A 21,571-nucleotide genomic window follows, 5' to 3' on the forward strand; every position below is an offset into this window, starting at 1 on the left:
TTGGAAATTAGGCATTTTCAAAGGTTAAATGATCTTGTTTTTGATTAACTCTTTCTGTATTGGAAACTAGACGCATCAAATTTTCTAAAGAGGCTTAATTTGTAATTTTTAGAGATTCATGGAGTTAATTATGAATTTTCAAAGCCAAACTTTTTTTTTATTTGTGTCTTTCGCTAGATGTTTGCTATAACAAATAACACAGTATATTGATTGTGTCGTTTGCTAGATGTTTACTAAATATTTGCTATAGCAAACAACATGGAGTATTTACTATGTTGTTCGCTAGATGTTGGCTAAACGTTCGCTATAGCAACCACGTCAAAATCTGATTTTATAAACCAATTTCAGATGTGATTTTTAGGAGGTTTTGGGAGGAGAACTCATGGGGCTCTACTACGGTTTGGTATTTTCAGTCTACGGGAGTATATTTGAGCTTCCAAACATCAAAATAAATATTTCTAACCTCATTTCTACCATTTCCTATTAGATTTCTGAAATTTGAGATAGTGGAAATCAATGGTTTATGATGAGTTTTGACTGGGCTAAGGTTTTCACCAAATCTTTTAAGTTTAAATGACTTAATATGAACCAAATTAAGAGTTTAATCAGTTTAGTTTTGCTAGATATGAAGTTATATGAAATTTTGAGCTAGTGTTTGATTTTTGAGTTAGATTTTGTTAAGTTACGATAATGTAGTGGTTTGAATTGAGGTTTAATGGTTGGGATATGCTACTGCGAGTTATAATTGATATTTAATTAGTTTATATTGTTAATAGAACTTAGAATTCTCAAATGGGTACTTTGAGACTTAAAACCTAAGTGTGAAATTGGGGATTTTGCTCGAATTGAGTAATTTGACGTTAATGAATGATTTAGATGAGTCAATTAAGCTATTAGGATTCTAAGTGTAGTGTTGGAATGGTTGGATTATAATTATGGCAAGAGTTGGACTCTAGAAGAACTTTGAGTCTTCATGCTTAAGGTGAACCATTCTATTGATTGTGAATTAATATGGTTACTTGCAATTGTTGTAGATTGATTATAAATTACTCCCTCTGTTTCTTATTATAAGAGACGAATAACCGAATTACGTTGATAAAAAAAGCAGTTAAAATTAGTTAAGAACAATCAATGTGTAAAAAGTATAATTTTTTTTCTAAAAATACCCTCATTAATAAGGAGAGAGAACATGAGAGAGAATAATGGTAAATTATTAAAAGAAAGAGAAGTGGGAAGGAGAGAGAGTGTGAGTTGGAAACAATAAATATGGGTAAAATAGGAAATCAACACAAAAAAGTAAAGACAACTTTTAAGTGTCTCTTATATATAGGAACATGCCATAAGCATCAAATGTCTCTTATAATAAGGAACGGAGGGAGTATTAGTTTGAGCATAAGGCTTAATTTGATTGTGGTATTATATAGTTTTGGTAAAAAATAACCACTTTCCACTTGTTATGCATGTTTGCATGATGTTATGAGTGATTTTGGATTACATTTAATTTGTCAAAATGCCATTGGGCTATTATTTGAGCCATGAGATATATTATTATTGAAATTGCCTTGAACTACTTTATGCTATTAAAATAAACCTATGAAACTATGATTTCGCAAAATTGTCTTGTGGGACATGATTTTTTTGAGAAATAGATTTGTGGATTAATGTTGATGAATGAAATTGGAATTGTTGATTTTGGCAACAAAAAAAAAGAGAGTAAAAAGTGATTATATTGTTAATGAATAATTACTCTATAAATATATTGAGTAATAATAAGAGGGGATGGTGAATGTTGTTTTTATGAGAGGTATATTAAAGAGGAAATAAGGGGGTGAAATATTGTATACAAAAGAGAAAATAAGGTGGTGGACTTCGAGATGTATACTGGTTGATCCTTTGGCCATTTTCATGTGTTCTAGGGTATATGAGTCATGGTCCAGCCTTGTGATCTATGGATTTTGGCCTATTCACATCATTTGATTGATGAGCTTGTTGTGTTGAGCTACCAATCACATGAATGAGTATTAGCCCATGGGTTCAGTCAAAGAAAATAAAGTGGAATTGAGATTAAAATAGTATACTTTGATATATGTGTAAACTATGTGACAACTGTGAATGTTATGATTTTTATAATTGTCCACTTGACATCTCCCAAGCACTTACATGTATGCCTAATAAGTAGGATTGTTGGTTATTGAGACTATTATATGACTTCGTGGTTTAACATTTTAGGTGACAGCTCTAAGGCTGGTATGTTAGGGAAGACGCTGGAGGCTTAGCTATTAAATTAATCTTGTATAGTCTTCTTTTATTATGCCACAGGTATTTGTATATTACCACATAGGATTCATTTTGCATACTCTGATTTATTTGAGACTGTTTGTATTAACTATATACTTTTGATAAACTGTTACTGGATTACATGCTGGTAGAAGGCCAGAGGCCTTTAGGTGCTCGCATGTGTTTGTAAACTATGGATTCACATGTCTTTTGAAAACATTGAAGTACTGTTGGTTTGAAAAGTTATAAAAAATATTATTCAAAAAATATCTTACTATTGGCTTGCAGTTAAATGTGACATGTTGGGCTTTGTAATGCTCAAGGCCTAGTTATTGTTAAGCATTGTTTCTCTTGGTTTACATGTGACTATTGTAATAAAACTCTAATATCTATAATAGCTTTTAAATGTTTTATTTTGATTCTTTTTTATCATGGATAAGTATTTAAAGATGAGTTTATTTCTTTTAACCATCATATGTACTTTCAAAAATTAGTTTATCTCTTTTCTATCATGGTTAACATTTCTTGTGATTCAAGCTTCTTTTATAACCATAGTAGCATTTCCAAATGTTATACTAAGTTTTTTTTATTACTATAGTTAGTATTATTAAATGGTGATTTAAAATGGTTAGTAACTGATCCAGAAGAAATGTTGTTATATTAAAATTATAAAAATGTCACTTTTTGAATTTTCAAAAAAATTTATTGTTAACTATTATATCAAATTTGTTAATTGTATTAGAGAATTTGTTCCGATGATGATAGCCCCCCCGAACTTCGGCTACCGTACAACCGGTGGGGGTGCTTGGTATTTTTGAAAAGAAGAATAAAGTGCAATATAATCATTTCAAGAAATTTGCAAATTCTAATTTGGTCACTTATACCTAAACTGAAATTTTACTTATTTAAATAACCATTTAGGGATTTTAAAATTCAGGAATCATTTTATTTTCCTTTTTTTTTTGTCATCGCTAGCTTTCACAGCAGAAAGAGAACCATGTTTAACAAAATAAAAAATAAATAGTTGGCCCATGGGTCATGTTGGTAAATAATCTGGAAATATTTCTAAATGTTGTTTAAATCTGGAGGCATGTCATAATTATGATAAGTTTTTAGAACTTAACTTATCTAAACTTTTATGTATAAAAAGATAAAGAAGAAAATTCTAACATGTTTTGACCATAGTAATTTTTTTTTTTTTGCGCCAAATATGAACAGATATATTTAATAAAAAGTGTGCTGCGTTTTGTTTCTTGGCCAATAGTATGCTATGTTTTTTAAAGTTTTCAATAAAATATCTACTTGCAGAAATTTTTTAATTTCATACTTACCTCCAGCCCTTAATATAAAATCTTGTTTGACTTTTATTTTGGTTCTAGATATAAGACCTCAATCCATTTTGTATATCATATTTATCCATTTTTTCCAAGATAATCCTTCTAATATGATAGTTTTAATTAATACATTTAATTAATAAAGATATTTTAGGATGGATAATACATATTTATTATAAATAACTAACTTAACTTATTTTTTAATCTACTCAAATTAGTTAACTAGCTCTTATATTTAGTACCGGAGGTAGTATATTAAGACAAACAAAAATTATTTTAACCAACAATTTATTTAGGGAAAATTGTAAATAAAAACCCTCTAATATGTAAAATTGCGATTTGGGACTCTGAACTTGGAAAATAGCAAATAAAGACTAGGTCTCACTTTTACAAATATGAAATGCGGGTGAAATGTTTTAAATGCCTATCAACCAAATTGCGATTTGGTCTATTGAAGTTGTCATTTGCTAAAATGAACTTGTCATTTCCCATAGTCAACTCATCATTTGGCATACTCTCAGCCAAGTTGTGATTTAGTTTACTAAAATTGTTATTCGTTAAAGTGAACTTATCATTTCTCATAGTCAACTTGTCATTTAGCTAAAGGGTATTTCAGACATTTCACCACGATTTCATATTTACAAAAGTGAGACCGGATCCTTATTTGATATTTTTCAAATTGAAGGTCCCAAATCACAATTTTACATATTGAGAGGTCTTTATTTACAATTTCCCATTTATTTAACTTTAAATAAATTGACTTATACGTGTATAATTTTAGTGCCTATTTGCTTGGGCTTTTTAAGGATAAAAAGCAGGTTATTTTAGGAAGAAGCCCGATTGGAAATTTTTTCCTGTTTGAAAAGGCTCAAGTCCAATATAGTGATTTAATAATAATTTATAGAATACGAGGTAAGTTTGTGAGAGGAGTTTTGTCTTTGTTTATATAAAACGTGCTTATAGAAGATTTCTACCATTATGCCAAACGGGGCCATAGCTTATCTGCTTAAGCTCCTTGAAACATGCGTTCCCATATAAGTCCACAAATTTAGCTTCATGAAGAGCTTATCTACTTATTTACCGGACCCATTATTTTTCTCCCGCTTCTGCCATATTCCCTCATAATTCACTTGTTCGTTTTTTTTTTTTCACCTCAGAGCTCTCCCGCGACTGCTCTCCAAAACTGATCATACGCCAACGCTACTGCCTAATGCAACTCCAAAACTAGGCCAGTTTGGTTCACTGATATGAGTCTTTGGGAAAATGGAAGAGAAACCAAAACTGCGATTTGACTCTGAACCATCTGGTTTGAAGAAGCTATCCAACATTCCCTTCCTGCCAGAAAGATGATGGTCGCATAAGGAGAGAATCAAAGATAGGATGGTGGTGGCGGTGGTGCGGTCGAGGGGCCGCACAAGTGGAGGTGCTGAACAGAGTTGGTAGGTGGGTTTGCGACTCAATGCGGGGAGAACTCAGCGTTGGAGGCGGCGCTGATGGCCGGTGTGCCGGTGATCGAGTGATGGCAGCACCTCAACAGGAACTTGTTTGGCGGAGGGAATGAAGACAGCAATTGGGTTGGTGCACCAAGAGAGAGATGAGTTCGCGGAAGGGAAAGAATTGAAAAGAAGGCAACTGGACTAATGGAATCGGCGCAAAACAGGGAGGGGAGTAAGAGGCCGCCGAAACATTTTTTTTTATATTATTTCTACATGTTTTTAGATTTAATTTACTCGTTAAATTTACTTCTTTATATTAAATTAATTTAAATTAATTATATTATATCAATTTATTTTTTTTCATGTTTCACTTTATATTTAAAATTTTTTAATAATTTTTTTAAAGTTTTAAAATTTAATTTACTTATTAAATTTGATTTTTTCATATTAAATTATTTTATTTTCATTATATTATGTGAAATTATTTTTTTAATCATGTTTCATTATTTATTAAAAATCATACATATTTTGGTTATTTTATAACTAAACTTACTTTTACTCAACCATAATTCAAATAATCTTTTATCAATATCACTTTTACAAACTAACTTTTGTGAACTCCAATCCAAGCACAATTCAGCTTATCCAATTTAGTTTTTACTCAGCTTTACTTTTCTATAAGTCAAATTGATAATAAGTTACTTTTCCAATTACTAATTCAAACAGACCCTTAAAAATAATAATTATCAAATTTTTGAATCATTTAAAATTAGCCGCATAACAAAACATATGACAAACTAATCTAAGTAAAAATTTATCGAGTTAAAACTTATGTATATACTACCTCCGGTTCTTAATATAAGATTTTATTTAAATTTTATTTTGGTCCTAAATATAAGACCCCAATCCATTTTATTTCTTATATTTATGTATTTTTTGTTAAGGTAGTCCTTTGAACAATAGTAGTTCTAATCAATACACTTGATTAGCAATAATGTTTTAGAAAAAACAATACATATTTATTACAAATAACTTACTTAATTTTTTTTTAATCTCCTCAAATTAGTCAACTAACTCTTATAATTAGGACTGGAGGTAGTATAATAAATTGCATGCCACTTATTTGAAAACTTTGTGTAATGCTTCGCGAGGCGGGTCGCGTGTGGGAAAAAAGAACCCAGGCAAGGCCCGTCAATTCACTTTAATACCACCTCTTATAATTAATATAAGAGTTAGTTGGGAATTAAATTTAGTCCTTACAACTCAATTTATTTTATCCCTTAAAATTTATAATTCATTCTCTAAAATGTCCCTATTTATTATATGCGTCAAGAAATTTCTATTTAAAAATAGTCATGATTAAAAGGTGTATTTTAGGAAATCAATTATATTTGTTACAAATAACTAAATTAATTAATTTTTTTAATATATTTAAATTAGTTAATTATATCTTATATTGGGAGATGGTATTGAATTTGACAATTTTAGTGGTGATATTTTAATTTAGAAAAAGGCCATGAATCATAAATATCTTTTTTTTTCTTTTTGTTAATACATGCATTCTTCTTGCAATTTCAAGAGCAAATGTACGTATTCCTATAATGATTGATACTCATCTGATCCTATTTATAAGTTGTTTTCAACATGTTTTACCAAAACTAAAAAAAGTCTTAAAATTTAATAATTTTTTAATTTTATCTTTATCTAATATGTATTATCCTCGATGAGAACAAAGTTGACATAATAATAAGTAAAAAGTAAAATTATATATTCATATGTGACTTATAAATAGGATAAAAAAATTTTACTACATATTTTATAAATAGGATCACAGGAGTATGCCTTAAACTACTTTTTTTTTTTTTTAAGTTTTGTTATAAGATACTATAATTTAATTTTACTTCTAACTAAATGTCATTTCAAGAATTTGTCAAGCATGTGAGCCATTAGTATCGATATTTTAAGAACAAATTTAATTACATTTAGGATGTTTGAGAGTAAGTTTATTTTAAATAATTTTTTGCTGTTTAAGATAAGTATATAAAAAAAGTAGCGCAAAATTTAATTACACTTAGGAGGTTTGTCAAACAAACAATCATAAAAATTATGTAGTATAATTAGAAATGGAGGGAATACTTCTCTTATAATATATAAATGAAATATTTCATTTCTTCAAAAATATACAAATTGAGTCATATAAAAAAATTCCTTGAAATATGGAGCTTGATATATACATATATATACACACTTTTTAAACTATTCATTCATCATGAATAATAATTGTTTTAGTTGATCTTTTTTACATGATTTTAATTTTTAATTTACTTCAAAATTTCAAATTAATTTTTTAAACCAGCTTTTTAAGTTGTGTAACAAGAAAAAAAAACTCAACTTTCTAGTTTGTTAAATGTGTGAAGCATGGATTGAAATCAACTCTAACCAAAATGTGAACCACTCTGGTTATGGCTATTGATGTTTGAAAAATGGGACAATCAGTGAATTGGCCATTTGTACAATCTAGTTCATTTTCTAAATTAAAGAAAATTTTGAATTGGTATAACCCGATAATAACTCGTCTAAGGAATTTCATTGCAAGAGATTCTACTTGTTCAATTATTAAATTGCGTGTCTTTTTTTTAAATACGCATTGACAACTAAAAGGGTAACTATTAACAATTTAAGGTGCAATGATTAGCAATTATCATGACAATTATTAACAACCCTTGCATTTAATATTTGTGATGAGTTGAGAAAAATATGTTGTTAATAACTTAAGATACAACTGTCTTTTCAGTTGTCAATGCGTGTTTGAAAAAATAAGAGCAATTTAGTAATTGAACTAGTGGAATCTCTTGCAATGAGATTCTTTGAGTCTTCAGGTTAATTTGATGATTTTAAGAGATTTTTTTGCATTTAAGTAAAATCTTAATGTAATTTTCCCATATGAGAAGGAGAGGAAGAAAAGAAAGAAAATACTCCTCCAGTCTTTAATATAGGACCCAATTATTGAATTGGTTTTAGTCCTAACTATAAGACCCACTACTTATATTTATTAATTTTCTCTAAACTACCCCTATAAATACTCCCTCAACCATAATCAAGTAGAGGAGGGAGAGGAGGCATTAAGAAAGATAATTATGGTGTTTTAGAAAAAGCATATCACATTTTTATAATTAACTAACTTACCTAACTTCTTTAATCTAATCAAATTAGTTAAATAGGTTTTATATTAAGGATCGGAGGAGTAGAAAAGGAGGTGCTAAAACAACTTGCAGTGAAAGCACAGGTTGTGACAAACAGGGATGGAGAGACCGAAAAATATCAAAGATAGAGGGGAAGTAATCCATCCATTAAAAATGAATGAAGGAAAAAGAGAGAAGACAAAAGAGAAGGAGGAAAAAAAAAAAGAAAAAGAATACTGATACAGATAGAGAGACATTGAGGTTGCTGCCACTACAGCAAATTTATTTTTAATAGCATGGAAATATGAAATTTCACTATACCTTTTAAAAGAAAAATGAAATTAATTTCTGGAATTAAAAAAACCTAAATGCTCATTTTAAAGGTGAATGACCTATTTTCATTGTAAAATTCCTTATTCTATTTGTGAATACTCTTATTTTGCTTGACAATACTTAAGTTTAGTTAGATGTAATTTATGTTTCTTGTGAATGACCTTGTTTATTTTGTAAAAGTTCTTGTGTGTCTTGTAAATAGTTTTACTTCCGTTGAAAACTTCTTAATTTCTTATGAATGCTTATTTTATTTGTAAATGCCTTACTTCATTGTAAACACCCTTCTTTCGCTTGTTATTTGCGTTGTAAGATCCTTTGTATATCTTGTGAATCTTCTTACTTTTATGATAAACTCCCTTCTTGTGAATGAAAGATTATTTAAGGTCATTTTGCTTCAGAAATTAATTTCATTTTACCTTCAAAAAAGTGCGGTGAAATTTCACATTTCTGTGGGCTATTGGCAGGCAAAATGCCCCCCAAAAAAGTACTATGGGTGTGTTTGGATTAGTGGTGGAGAAGTAACTTTTTTTTTCAATCGGATAAAAGCAGCTTTTTTAAGCTTATTGTATAAGTCCGTTTCAGTAACAGAAGTCAAATTGCAAAAATGTGATTCCAAATACATCCTAAATAAAAAAAGCTCTTTTTGCCGGTAGAAAAGTCAGTTTAAAAGTCCAAATGTAATTCCAAACACACCCTATATAATAGACATTTTAGTATTTTGCCTGTTTATTTTATAATGAGTGATTATTAATATTATTATATTTTGTTATTTTCAATTAAGTTATATTATTTTAATATGATCAGTTTAATTTCAAGTTGGCCTCGATATAGCTTATTAACCCTTGAGCCCGTTTCGAATAATTTATAAACAACTTTTTAATTATGATTTATAGAATATGAGATAAGTATGTGGAAAAAAAATTTGTTTCGACTTATATGAAATATATTCTGTTCTAAACCAATAAAAAAATTAGTTAAATAAATTATTTGTAATAAATATTATTATTTAAAATATCTTTATTAATCATATGTATTAGAATAAAAAGACTTTTAATGTGTAATTACCATAATAAGTACTTTGAAAATAAATAAATAAATATGAGACATAAAATGAATTAAAATTTCATGTTTAAAACCAAATTAAAGTTTTTATATTTAAAATCTGTAATACTACTATTAAAATCCCTTCTCTCTCCTTTCCAGCCTTCTAATCAATTTAAACGAGGTAATATTAAAAATTCCTCTCACTTCCTTCCTGAGCCAAACAGACGACATACACCGCCAAATTCCTTTTGAAATAATTGAAATAAGTGAACACCTTTTTAAGAAAAGAAAAACTATGACGATACTATAAAATCACCAAGCTAAACAGAATACATCTCTCAGCTGACGCCCAGGCTGCGCCAGAAAGCTCCGCGCACGCCCACAAAATCCACACAGAAATGCAGCCAAAAAACACAGGAGAAGACTTCTGTGAAGTTCGGTTGCAAATACCAGAGTGCCATGATTTTATCGAAGAACAAGGTAACAAATACCATAGAACAGGTACTAAAATTCTAAACGTCATCCGCACTAGAATGCATTAGGCTCATCAACAGATCATGTACTGCATCAGGCACTACAAAATTCACATCATAAAAAGGGCTACCAGAAAACTCTCATTGTTCAAACTTGCTGCAAGAATTGCTGCAGCCAGTAACAGTTTTTTGCGTCATTCTCTAAATCATCCACCAACTTTCTTATTTCCTGCAGAGCTTGTATTTTATCCATAGTTCCCAATGGCAAAGCAGCAAAAGCTTCAAGAAACTGCCTAGCCCTTGCTGCCCCTTTATAGACCGCATCAAGCTCAAACTCTCTCTTCCTTTTAGCGCCCACCTGCAAATTATATCTACAAAATTAAAACCATGCATTCTTTTGTTTTTTTTTCTTTTGGTCAACGAAAGATGCATTCTTTAAAAGTACAAAAATCATTATCATTTCATTTTTGTAGGGAAAATTGAATACTTCAGTAAACGGTGAATATATGAAATAATCAAATACTCCTCCGGTCCTTAATATAAGACCCATTTAACTAATTTGATTAGATTAAGGAAGTTAGGTAAGTTGGTTAATTATAAGAAAAGTGACACATTTTTCCTAAAACACCATAATCATCTTTCTTAATACTCCCTCTCCCTCTTTTACTTGATTATGGTTGAGGGAGTATTCATAGGGGTAATTTAGAGAAAATTGATAAATATGAGAAAGGGGTCTTATATTTAAGACCAAAACCAACTCAAGAATTGGATCCTATATTAAGGACCGGAGGAGTATCAAATATCAAAGAATAGAGAAATAACTAAATAGAAAGGCCCCAGAAGAGACTAGCCAGACAACAACTTCCAACATCTTAACCAGATGATACTGAACACACTGAGATGGTCAAAAGAACATAAAAGGAAAAATAGCTCAGCAAGGAGCAAGGTACACGAGACAGTTATATCGTTAAAAATTAGAATACAAGGAGCTGTGTTGAGTCTATCAAGTTGAACGAAACAACTAGAGACATCTCCCATGCAATGTATAAAGTACGGATTCAATCTTCCAAGGAACAAATTTCTTCTAGTAATTTATATATTATGAATGCTTTTAGCATTTTCATACATTAGCAAGCTAATATCTTGAATAAGTTTATCCAAATCCTGTCACTATTATCACCAGAATCTAAAGAACCAATTAAAACTCCTTATTTACGAAGAAACTTAGGAACACGCGATGGAAGCTTAGGCAGTACGGGATGCCTGCATACAGAATTTTTTGAATGGTAGAGAGTATGGCTGCTAGGACATCCACCCTCCGAGAAGATCCAATTGATGGAGATTTAGGTAGTATGAGATGCTCATGTCCCACATTGAGTAATATATGATGCTCATTACAAGTGGGTTCTCCCATCTTAATAGCTAGCTTTGGGGAGAGTTTCTTATCCCACTTGAATACCCATCAACATGAAACTTGATTTAGAAAAGGAAATAAACAGAATGACAATTAAGGATCTTGTATGAAGAAGACTAATATAATATAAGGACTTTCGTGTTGTAAATATAGAAGTTGGAGTTGTAAATTTCAAAATTTCAGGCGTATGGGTCCTCATTTTACACTAATTTTTGTACAAGGTCCTTAATTGTCATTCTCTCAAAAAATTTTTTTGCAAAACATGGATAGTGTGTTTGGGCTGACTAACTATATGTTGTAAATAGAAAATATTTAGTTTAACATTTTATTGATCATAGGAGAGGATATATCAGGCAGATTCATTGTATATCATAGGAATTTATTTTCCCTGATTTTCTCCTACTTTCGGGGGATTCACATTCCCTCAGCTGTATACATCATGATGTAAACCGTAGTCAATCAATAAGAGAAGTAGACGGCTTCTGTTCTACAGAGAGGACTAGAATGGCACCTAGCCACCAACACAACGCTTGCAAGTCTACAATGTTGATACCTGACCATATGAACCACAATTAAACATTGCAAAATATACCTCCTGTGCAGCATCAACGAAGCATATTGCAGACGGAGAAAAATCTTCCAATTCTGCTGCTTTTTCTCGAGCCAGAGTGATGACCCTTTCTGGGAAATTTGCAAACTCAGCAACATGAATACCAAAACTTTGATCACAAGCTCCTGGTTCAACCTAGAAAAGGGAATCACATGATAGGGCATGAGCTGGCTTCATGCAAATGCAGATCGTTTTTAACAAGTGCGCTACAGTTATAAACAGTGTGAGTTCAAGTTTCTTAAGATGATATACTATCACTGCCAAAATTATGACCAGCTAATGTGCCAACTGCTTTCAATGGATGCAGTGCACAATCAATGAATGCCTTTTAAGCATCATTCAACTTGTGGAAGCTTTTAGACTCATATGATTGGATTGTCACATTGGGGCAAACTTCTAATGAAAAATTAGAGTAAAATAATATTGCTTTTTCTCCACACAAATTACATAGGAGGGGATGGAGAATTACTTAGGGCTTGTTTGGGTTGGCAATTATAAGTACTCAAAAACATGTTTCACTTAAGCTGCAACAAATTTCTCTCACATACTCATCTTGTATTCCGTAAATCACGATCCTTAATCTGCTTATGATCTTGATGGATCCTGTTGGAGACTGAAAGGCCCCTATTTTGGCCCATAAGTCAATTACGCTTATCAACAATTAATTTCGTTCCTACCTCTTCCCAATACATAGTTCTAAACTTGTTGATTAACGGATTATTAGACGTATCAATTTATGGGTTTCTACAAAACCAAAACATGGTTTATGGCATTCTACTTGAAGCTGAGCTCGTGTAAAATACTCAAAGGAGTTGCAACAGTAGAGACCAATGTTCAAGCCACAATATTGGGGCCAAAAAAAACTAACTACAGGAAAATGGAAGAAAAGGAAATAAAATAATGGGCCCACATTGAGCCACCAACTTGTCCACAGAGGTATATGTTAAAAGTATATCTCCAATAAGTGCTAAAAGATAATCTCAAAATTCCAACCATTAGATCAAAATAATACCATACAATGCCAGTTCTGGTCTTACAGCATTTCAAGCTCAAAGGAGGTTTTACCCAGGTGAATGGTAAATATTAATTCACTCAAGACAATATTAAGTGTAAGATAAAACGCAATAAGGTCCTCTTCAGGCTTGCAAAGGTCCCGTTCCTTCTCTCTTCCCCTTCAGACTATTTTAAACACAACATCAGTCCTACCAAACGAATTCCCACTTCTATTTTTACCCTCTGAAAATGAATAAGCTTACCAATTAAGATAATGCAGTTCAATGAAAGAACACTACACAAAAAATGCAATAAAGGCACACAGGATATGCATAGAATTTAAGGAATACATTTACCTTGTATAGCATAGTCAGCTTGCGAGTTGATGAGTCAATATGTGCACTGACATGATAGTTTGCCACACCAACAGTTTTCCTCTGTGGATCATCATTTTCTCGTTCATATGCTAAAGCAGTCAGTTCATGAAAATGGGTTGCAAACAAAGTAGGTGCCTTGATCAGTTCCACAATGTGCTCACAAATGGCCCAGGCCAAACCTGCATACCACCAAAAACTTTACGTAATGCTATTATTCATAAGAATCATCCATTGAAAAAGAAGAAGAATTGATGTTTCATAAGACTCATCCTATTATTCACACTTGAACTTGTAGACACAAGCATACCATACTACTAAATAGAAATGAGAAGGCTGAAGGATAAGCTTTTGGGTTGTTTTTAGAATTTGTCTGGCAGTTTACAAGTGTTATGCAGTTATTTATATGTAATTATATTTACCCAATTCAGTTATAGGTGTCAGTTTTAGTTTTATAAATTGCAGCTCCTAATCTAGAAGGGACATGTCAGATTTGAACACTATCATATTTAGAGATCCTCCTACTCTTTATTTGAGATTGCGTATAGATTCTAGTATTTGCTATCTGGTAAACTCTTCTGAACACAGATCTTAACAAAGTTATTCTTTCCATCATATTCTGGCAATAACTCATATTTAAGAAATGGTAACAATACATTAAGAGCCCTCCAAGAAAGAAACAAACCAAATCCATCATAAGTTGATGTTCCACGTCCCAACTCGTCAATGATTATCAAGGACTTGTCTGTAGCTCCTCTTAATATAGATGAAGTTTCAAGCATCTCTAGCATAAATGTAGAGACTCCTCGAAGCTGGGCAGATAGTAACATGCGCATTCTCAGAACATCACAGTAATGGCAAGATTTTGTTTTCATAGAAAAAATGCATTTTATGGATGCAAAGTAGCAGAAAATAAACTTAAGCTTGCAATTTCATACGGCTAAACTTCTAAAAGGATAGAATAATAATATAAGCAAAAACGACAATTTGGCAACTGGCATTACCACTATGTGATGGTCACTAACATTTGACCAGTTTCCAAAATGCCTTTTTTCTGTTAATTGCAAATTAAAGTTGAAGTCATTAATATGAAGACAACTCAAATTTTATGCATTTCAAACAAAAAAATCCAATCCTGACAGATAAAATTAGAGCTATTCAATTAGTTGCTTAAGTCAAGTATAATTATCAGGTCAAGCTATTCCAGAGGAAATTATGCCAGTATTTTATTATCTAGAAGTTTAGGATAATATGGTATGACTCACTTGGCAGTCACCTGCACCAACACGAGCAAAAATGCAATCACGGACAGATATGCTGGCCTTGTCACAAGGAACAAAAGAACCAACTTGTGCCATCAAAATATTCACACCCACCTACATATAAATAAAATTAAAATTAACTGATGTTTGGGCCTCAGGCAACATATATGTAAGCATTTGAACTCATAACTATATCTGAGGACTGAGGAACCAAATATACAGATGCATGCCAGACACCACAGTTGATGGTCAAATCAATATTACTGCAAAATAGGATAGCCATTAACTTCTCAGCTAAAGTGGTATGAGAGATAAGCACCTGTCGGATAAATGTTGATTTTCCACCCATGTTAGGCCCTGTTATTATTTGAAACCAACTTTTTCCTCTGATCTGATTTGTGACCAAAAAAAAAAAAATCAATGAACCCCTTCAATATTAAATTAAGAACTTGTTCTGGTTCCAAAGATCTCATGAACACTTACGAGCTTGCAATCATTTGGTATAAAATTCACCCAGTCTTGAGCCTCAACACAAGGGTGTCTACTGCCCTCTAAGATAATATCTCCTTCATCCTATTGCACACAAGATGACAACGGTGGAGGAAACAAAAGATAAAGGGGGCAAAGCAGTAAAAGGATACAGCATATATTGTGAAAGTTGTAGCTAACCATAAAATAAGTACCGATGAAGTGATGTCAGGCCTTGTGTAAGGAGTAGGACAACTAGAAGCCAAATCAGCAAAGCTTAGTAAGACATCCAATTCAGATAGTAATATAGCCAAAGACTCAAACACCTGCAGAATGAAAAATTCTTCAGTCAAGTGCACAAACAAAGAAATGAAAGAAACATAAACAAATAAATACCTCGGAGAAAGTTGCAACAGTTCGAACTACTCTATTAACAAACTCTCTTTGACAGTTCTTGTACTCCTCAAGTATCTTCTGATACTGATCCCCTAGTCTCTTAAGCTTCGAGTTAACAAACTTCACTCCATCTTTCCTGGTCTCCAATACTATAAACTCAGTGCTGAGCTTCTTCCTAATTTTTGGCTCTTCCTTTTTTGTGATTCTGAAGACATGTCCAAATTGTGTGCTTTTGTCTAACTTTAATGCTTTATCAATTGGTAGATCTAGATCCTTTGCAGTTTGTTTGTGCAAGTCGTGTATTAGGCTCTCTTGAGATTCTTGTTTTTTCTTCAGATCAGTTAATGTAGAGTCATAACTTGGAGCAATCATATATTCCCCGTTCTCCAGTTGATCAAGGTCAACAGCAGCTTCTACGAGACCAATGAATTTGTTTAGGTGATCATCACTGGTCCATAACTCAAGAGGTTTGAAATATCTCTCCTTCATTACTGAGGAAAACTGTCCATCATATCTTTCCAGTGCACTTTTGATGTAAGGTAGTCTTATACAAGACTGCACAGTAAAAATTACAAAGTAGCAATATGATTAACCTAATATGGACAAGGAACAAGAATCTACAATATCGATTATTGAGGAGGAATTTTTCGAGCTGAGCTCCTCGGCTCTATAGAGCATACCACTGCAAATACACATATGGAGTTAAAAACTCCTTAATGATGTTTCACCCGTATTGGGTTAATACTCGTACCAAATGACTTCTCAATTCTCACCTTAAAAAACATGAAAACCAAATGGTGGGTTGATGGTTTATTTTGGATTGCAACATTTGCAATCAGCCAAAACCTCAACAGTTAAATATGAAAAGGCTCGGGCTCATGAAAAATATTAGAACTTCTTGAAGTAGACCACAAAGAAATTAAAATTCATAGTCATATTAGCGACAGGAAAAAATGTTTTAATGGCAACCAGAAAAGGCAAAAAATTTTACCTGATAAAGTTTTACAACATGGTGCAGACCAGCTCTTTGCTTTTGAAGGCTTCGCACCAGTTGCTCAATGTCTGATATTCTTCTCAGATGTTGCCTCAGATCTTGACAAAGCACAGTATCCTCAACAAATGCTTGCACTACATCCAGCCTAGAATTAATTTCTTTTACATCTAATAGGGGTTGTTTAAGCCACCTGTGCAACAAACGTTTCCCCATTCCAGCTGTGCAGGTTCTATTCATGAGACCATACAGACTGAAATTTTTGTTTGCATCAGTTTTGCTTTCCAGGACATTAAGAGCCTTCATGGCAGCAGAATCTAACCTCATGTAGCGGCCAAGATTGTAACCTTGAACAGTATAATTGCCATAACTGCTTTCATCTGCAAGTAACTCGGCATAAGACAGTAATGCACCCAAAGCACCAGGTGCAAATTCAAACCCAGACACTAAATCACGAACTGGTTCAATTGAACCTTTAACAAGCCTGCCAAGGTCCTGTACCAGATCCCTGGTTTTATACTCAGATTTCTTTCTCTCTGTTAACATCACACCACACCTAGTCAATGCATCACACAACATCCTATTTTCATTAGATTTGCTACTCTCTGTCGGCAGAAGACATTCCTTGCAACCAAGAGCAATCAATGCAGACTCCACATTTGTAAAGTGACTATCATCAAGAAATTCACCCATCCCAAGTACTCTCTTAGTTAGATCAACAAATCCCAACCCAATGGTACATCCATTCTCCCGAAAGTTGGGTGATAGTGCAACAACAACAGGGGAATCTTGCATTTCACTGCTAGCAAACAGAATTTCTTCAAAACTGCTTATATTACCAGGTGTTCCGCTTTTGATTAGTCTCCAGTTAGAGCCACTTCCTTCATAGAGCTCAAGAGTATGGTCTGTTCTCTCCAGAAGTAGATCTCGGGCAATTGTTTCAAACATGTTCCTACTGACACTAACACTGGATAGTGCATCAGATCTGCTACCCAGTTGCCGTAATACAGTAGTGGTATGGTAATAGGTCTTAGCAATAAAAATAGCATTCTCACCATGAGCAGTATAGTAGTCCTGAAAATTTTGAAACAGATATCTAATGCGCTGATGATCATCATCATAAAGGATGCATATATCCAAGGAAAACAGAACTGGAATATCCCATTAATAAAGCATAAACATAACTACATTCGCCATGAAGCTTGATAATTACATATTTTATATATTTTTCTACACTTATGACGCACTTTTTGTGCATGAATTGATAATAATCCGATTTAATTGAATAAAATTGGGTCCATTTGGATTTGAAACTGCAATTGTGCATTTCAAAATTTTATTGCATAAACTGTGCCATTTAATGATTTTATTTCCTAAGTGACATTATAATTTCATGGTCCATTGATTTTATTTCATTTTGATTAAGGAAATTATATAAAAGTAAGCAAGAGGTGTGATACATAATTGTAATAAAAGGAAAAATGTTGGTTAGAGTCAGTTAGTGGGGTTAGTTAATGGATCCCTAGGCTAATAAATATGACGGATTGGGTAGATTGGAATTAGGTTATGAGAGAAATAATGAATGGAATAGAATTTCTCTTCTGGTTCTCTCGTCTTGCTCTATTTTTTTCTATCATTCTCCTTTCTCCCTCTTTAATCAGCAACAAGGTGTGACATAATATGCAAGGTCGACCCAATCAAGGGCAGAGATTAAAAGCTAAGATTAACTGAAGATCTAAGGGTGCATGTAATTCTTACAACAAGAAGAGGTGGCACCAGTTTTAGCAAATCAAAGGTCAGGATTAAAACATATCTCGTGCAAAGGACTCAATAGTAGAGGTTAAAGAAAATGAGGACAAAGATGGTAACTGGATTAGTCTAGATTTGGATTTGGATTTTTTTTTTTCATTTTCAAATTTGGAAATCAAATCACACACTCAACAGCATTGGACACTCACTCACTCACCCTCATATACATCATCATCTTCAAGCTCCCTTTTCTCCATCCCCATCATCTCCATTCTTTGCATGACCATAGCTCTCTCAATTCTTCCTTTATAATTGGTGTCTTTGAGTGGCTAAGCTCTCTTGGTGGCTGATGTTGGATGACAACTACTTGATCAATATTTGAGCCCGCTACTTCAACCAAGACTAGGCTAATGCTCTCATCTCTTCTTTCTTTGATGTTGCCATATTCTAGGTTCTATTGATCAGGTTTAGTTGGTTGGAATTTGATTGAAGTGGCCATTTTGGATAGGTCTAATCTCTTGGACTTTCTGCTAGAATTTTTCAAGAATTGAAGATTTAGCTTTGAAGCTTAAGTATTTGAGAAATTGCTCTTCAATTGGTGCACTATTTCACCTTCTTTAATGCAATTTTTAGTTTAATTGTGCAATGGTTATTATGTGATTGTAGCTGGAACTTGTTCTTGATTGTTGTCATAGAGAATTCTTGAGGTTTAATTGGCGAATTAGCATAGCAGGCAGATTGTCAAGCAACCTATAAGAACATATAAGCTCAATGCCAGGTGTGTTTTAACTTTTAAATACAAGTTATAAGCACTTGGAAGTGTAGCAGTCACAAGCTTCTAAATGGTTAGGCACTTTGTATCTAGATTGGTCATTTGAGAATTCATTTAATGAATGGACCAACGAAGGGGAAATTAGGTCCAAGTCTTAGGCATATCTAACTAGAGCAGGTATAATTGAAGCCACAGGTGGGTCAAAGGTTAGCAACTTCACATTGTTAGTTGGTTGTCATCACTCTAGCTCTAGATTCAATTTCCTGCTGTTCTCTTTTAATTCATGAATATTCCAGCACTTTAAACCCCCTGTTTCTAAGCTCATTCAGTGGCATTTGGGTCTAATTCAACCCTACGCACCATTCATTGCGTTTGCACTGACCCAATTCGCATGTTTCTTAGATTTCTAGTGGTTTAGTTGTCCTGTTGTTTGCATTTAGTTTGGCACACACCCTTAGTTTAGGTCCCATTTAGTGTTAATTAGAGTCACCCAAGTCCTATTTCACATGTCTAATCACTAGCTCAGCGGGAGACAACCTAGGTTGCACTATATTACAAATTTATGAAAGATTTTTTATTCTTACTTAGACGCCAGGGTTGAAGCCTTATTGGAGATTTACAAGAAAAGAACAGGAACTCTTTAAAACATAAAAGACTGATGTGGCAGTAAAAAGCTTGCTCATCAGATCAATTCAATAAATCTTTTTCCATGAAATAGGCTTTTTTTTCATGTGAATAACCATCATACATTGCATCTATAATTGCAAACTCATTTTCTAAAAAAGTTCACCTTTTGAATAATAGTGAATAAGCATTACAATAATGTTGGGTCAACCATCCCCAAATAACTTCAGGATTCAAAGATAGCAGGGTGATTAAGAGGGGAAGGGGAATGGAAGGAGTCTCATTAAACACTACTAATTAGATATTACGTAGCCCAAAAAAGAAAGACACTGAAGCTTCTGTGACCACAAGCTGCCTTAAAACAGTCTCAGATATGCGTGAGATCTACCAAACAAATCATTACTAAGTATTAACAATCCTATACGGCAAAGATGAATGAATTACATAAACTTACCCGACGATCAAAGAACCGAATTGCCCTGGGGTCCTGTAACAGACATGTAAATAAACAGAACAAATGGCAAATGGTTGGTACCAATGCAGTACGTGCCAAAATCAAGTGATTAATGTAAGAGAATTAAAAAGAAAAAAAAAGAAATTTGTTTACTAGCGCCAGTAGGCTCACATGTCTTACATTTTATATGGCATTGCTGGAGGAAACGAAGAAATAATTAAACTCAACTATGCGCATACATTCCGTAACATATGGAGGAAGCTAGCAAAAGAAGCACTATAGGTTTTCATTATGCCTAATCATCGTTGATTTTTTTTTTTGGGGGGAAAAATAGCTTCATCCCTATTACTGTAACAAAACACTACCAGTCTAATCATAGTAAGATTCCTACTTAAGAGAAAACGCACGAGAAAAACAAAGCAAAACACTGAGGATATAGTTTTTATGCCGAAGTTACCGAAGAAACGACTTTAAAAGAGAGCTACAGAAATTCCGACGAACCTAAGCTGTTTTGGAAATTGAATATAGAATTTCACATAAATGCTACAGCCGCCATCTAATAGAGAGCCAGTCCCATTTTGAGAGAGATTACCAAAAGAAAGAAGGAAATGAAAGTACTTACATCAGGTAGGGTTTTGAAAAAATGTAGAAATCCCTGGGCTTGGCTAGCGTCTAGAAACAATCATAGAGCAGCGCAAAAAAAAAAAAAAAAAACAATAAGAATCTTCATTCAACAGCAGCACAAAGAAAATAAATAAGATAAATAACAAAAAAGCAACTGAGCAGAATTTTCTTTCCACTGACTTCACAATACCTAATTTGAGCTCAGGAAGCTTGTTCTGTTCCCCAAGATTTTCATTCATAGCTGAGAGTAGGGTTTCAACAGGGACACGAATTAACCTTGATGTTCAAGAACTACGCATGAGCAATGCATACGATGATCTGATGCTCATGATTATGTAGGGCCTGTGGCGGGAAATACTGGCGGGATTTGGAGGGTTCGCGTGCTCATACGCGCCAACTTTTAGTAAAATGTTTTTCCTTTTTGATAAAATGACAACTTTTATTCAAACAGAAGTAAAACGATAAGAAGCATTGGGCCTTTACAGGATTATCAAAGCAATGCAAAGCAAATGAACCCAATGCAAAACGAACTGAACAAGCACCCTAGTCCAACTAAAAACAAAGGCCAAAAACAAAAAAGCTGGCCCAATGAGCCGTCCAAACCGACCAAGAAAGGTGGCCAGTTATATAATAAGTATGTGCGCCTTCTTGGTCAGCAGTGGACCATGTTCTCCATTTATGTGAAGGATTAGAAGAAAATCACTTTATAGTAGAGGCAACAAGGTTGAAAAATAATGAAGGTAATATAAAATTATTATTTA

General features: G+C 32.9%; 1 protein-coding gene across 3 annotated transcripts; it reads right to left on the minus strand.

Annotated features, from left to right (window-relative positions):
* Positions 1-10,031: 10,031 nt before the first annotated feature.
* LOC114721902 (DNA mismatch repair protein MSH2) lies at positions 10,032-21,228 on the minus strand. 3 transcript variants are annotated; one of them, XR_003738125.1, is made up of 14 exons: positions 21,001-21,211; positions 20,809-20,858; positions 20,187-20,219; positions 16,588-17,661; positions 15,597-16,151; positions 15,416-15,526; positions 15,216-15,305; positions 15,052-15,123; positions 14,736-14,846; positions 14,156-14,282; positions 13,453-13,652; positions 12,086-12,238; positions 11,351-11,558; positions 10,358-10,437 (listed from the first exon to the last, which is right to left on the minus strand). XR_003738125.1 is itself a non-coding variant. In XM_028907794.1 (13 exons), exons 1-13 carry the CDS (start codon positions 21,047-21,049, stop codon positions 10,228-10,230), a joined length of 2,835 nt encoding a protein of 944 aa, XP_028763627.1. In that variant the 5' UTR covers positions 21,050-21,208; the 3' UTR covers positions 10,032-10,227. The 3 variants fall into 3 exon arrangements, 2 of the variants coding, with proteins under 2 accessions (XP_028763627.1, XP_028763628.1); XM_028907794.1 differs by lacking the exon at positions 11,351-11,558 and having other exon boundaries at positions 10,032-10,437; positions 21,001-21,208; XM_028907795.1 differs by lacking the exons at positions 10,358-10,437; positions 11,351-11,558; positions 12,086-12,238 and having other exon boundaries at positions 13,481-13,652; positions 14,170-14,282; positions 21,001-21,228.
* Positions 21,229-21,571: the final 343 nt, after the last annotated feature.

Source organism: Neltuma alba, unplaced genomic scaffold (genome assembly GCF_004799145.2).
Source record: "Neltuma alba isolate B1F8T4 unplaced genomic scaffold, ASM479914v2 tig00012074_pilon, whole genome shotgun sequence".
Lineage (NCBI taxonomy): Eukaryota > Viridiplantae > Streptophyta > Magnoliopsida > Fabales > Fabaceae > Neltuma > Neltuma alba.

Excerpts from the sequence above, each read along its gene's own strand:
- LOC114721902 (XM_028907794.1), bottom strand. The coding sequence starts at position 21,049 with ATGAATGAAAATCTTGGGGAACAGAACAAGCTTCCTGAGCTCAAATTA. Across the intron at positions 16,152-16,587 it reads ATGTTGTAAAACTTTATCAG|TCTTGTATAAGACTACCTTA; the intron begins GTAAAATTTTTT and ends TTTACTGTGCAG. Across the intron at positions 14,847-15,051 it reads AATCAACATTTATCCGACAG|GTGGGTGTGAATATTTTGAT; the intron begins GTGCTTATCTCT and ends ATTTATATGTAG.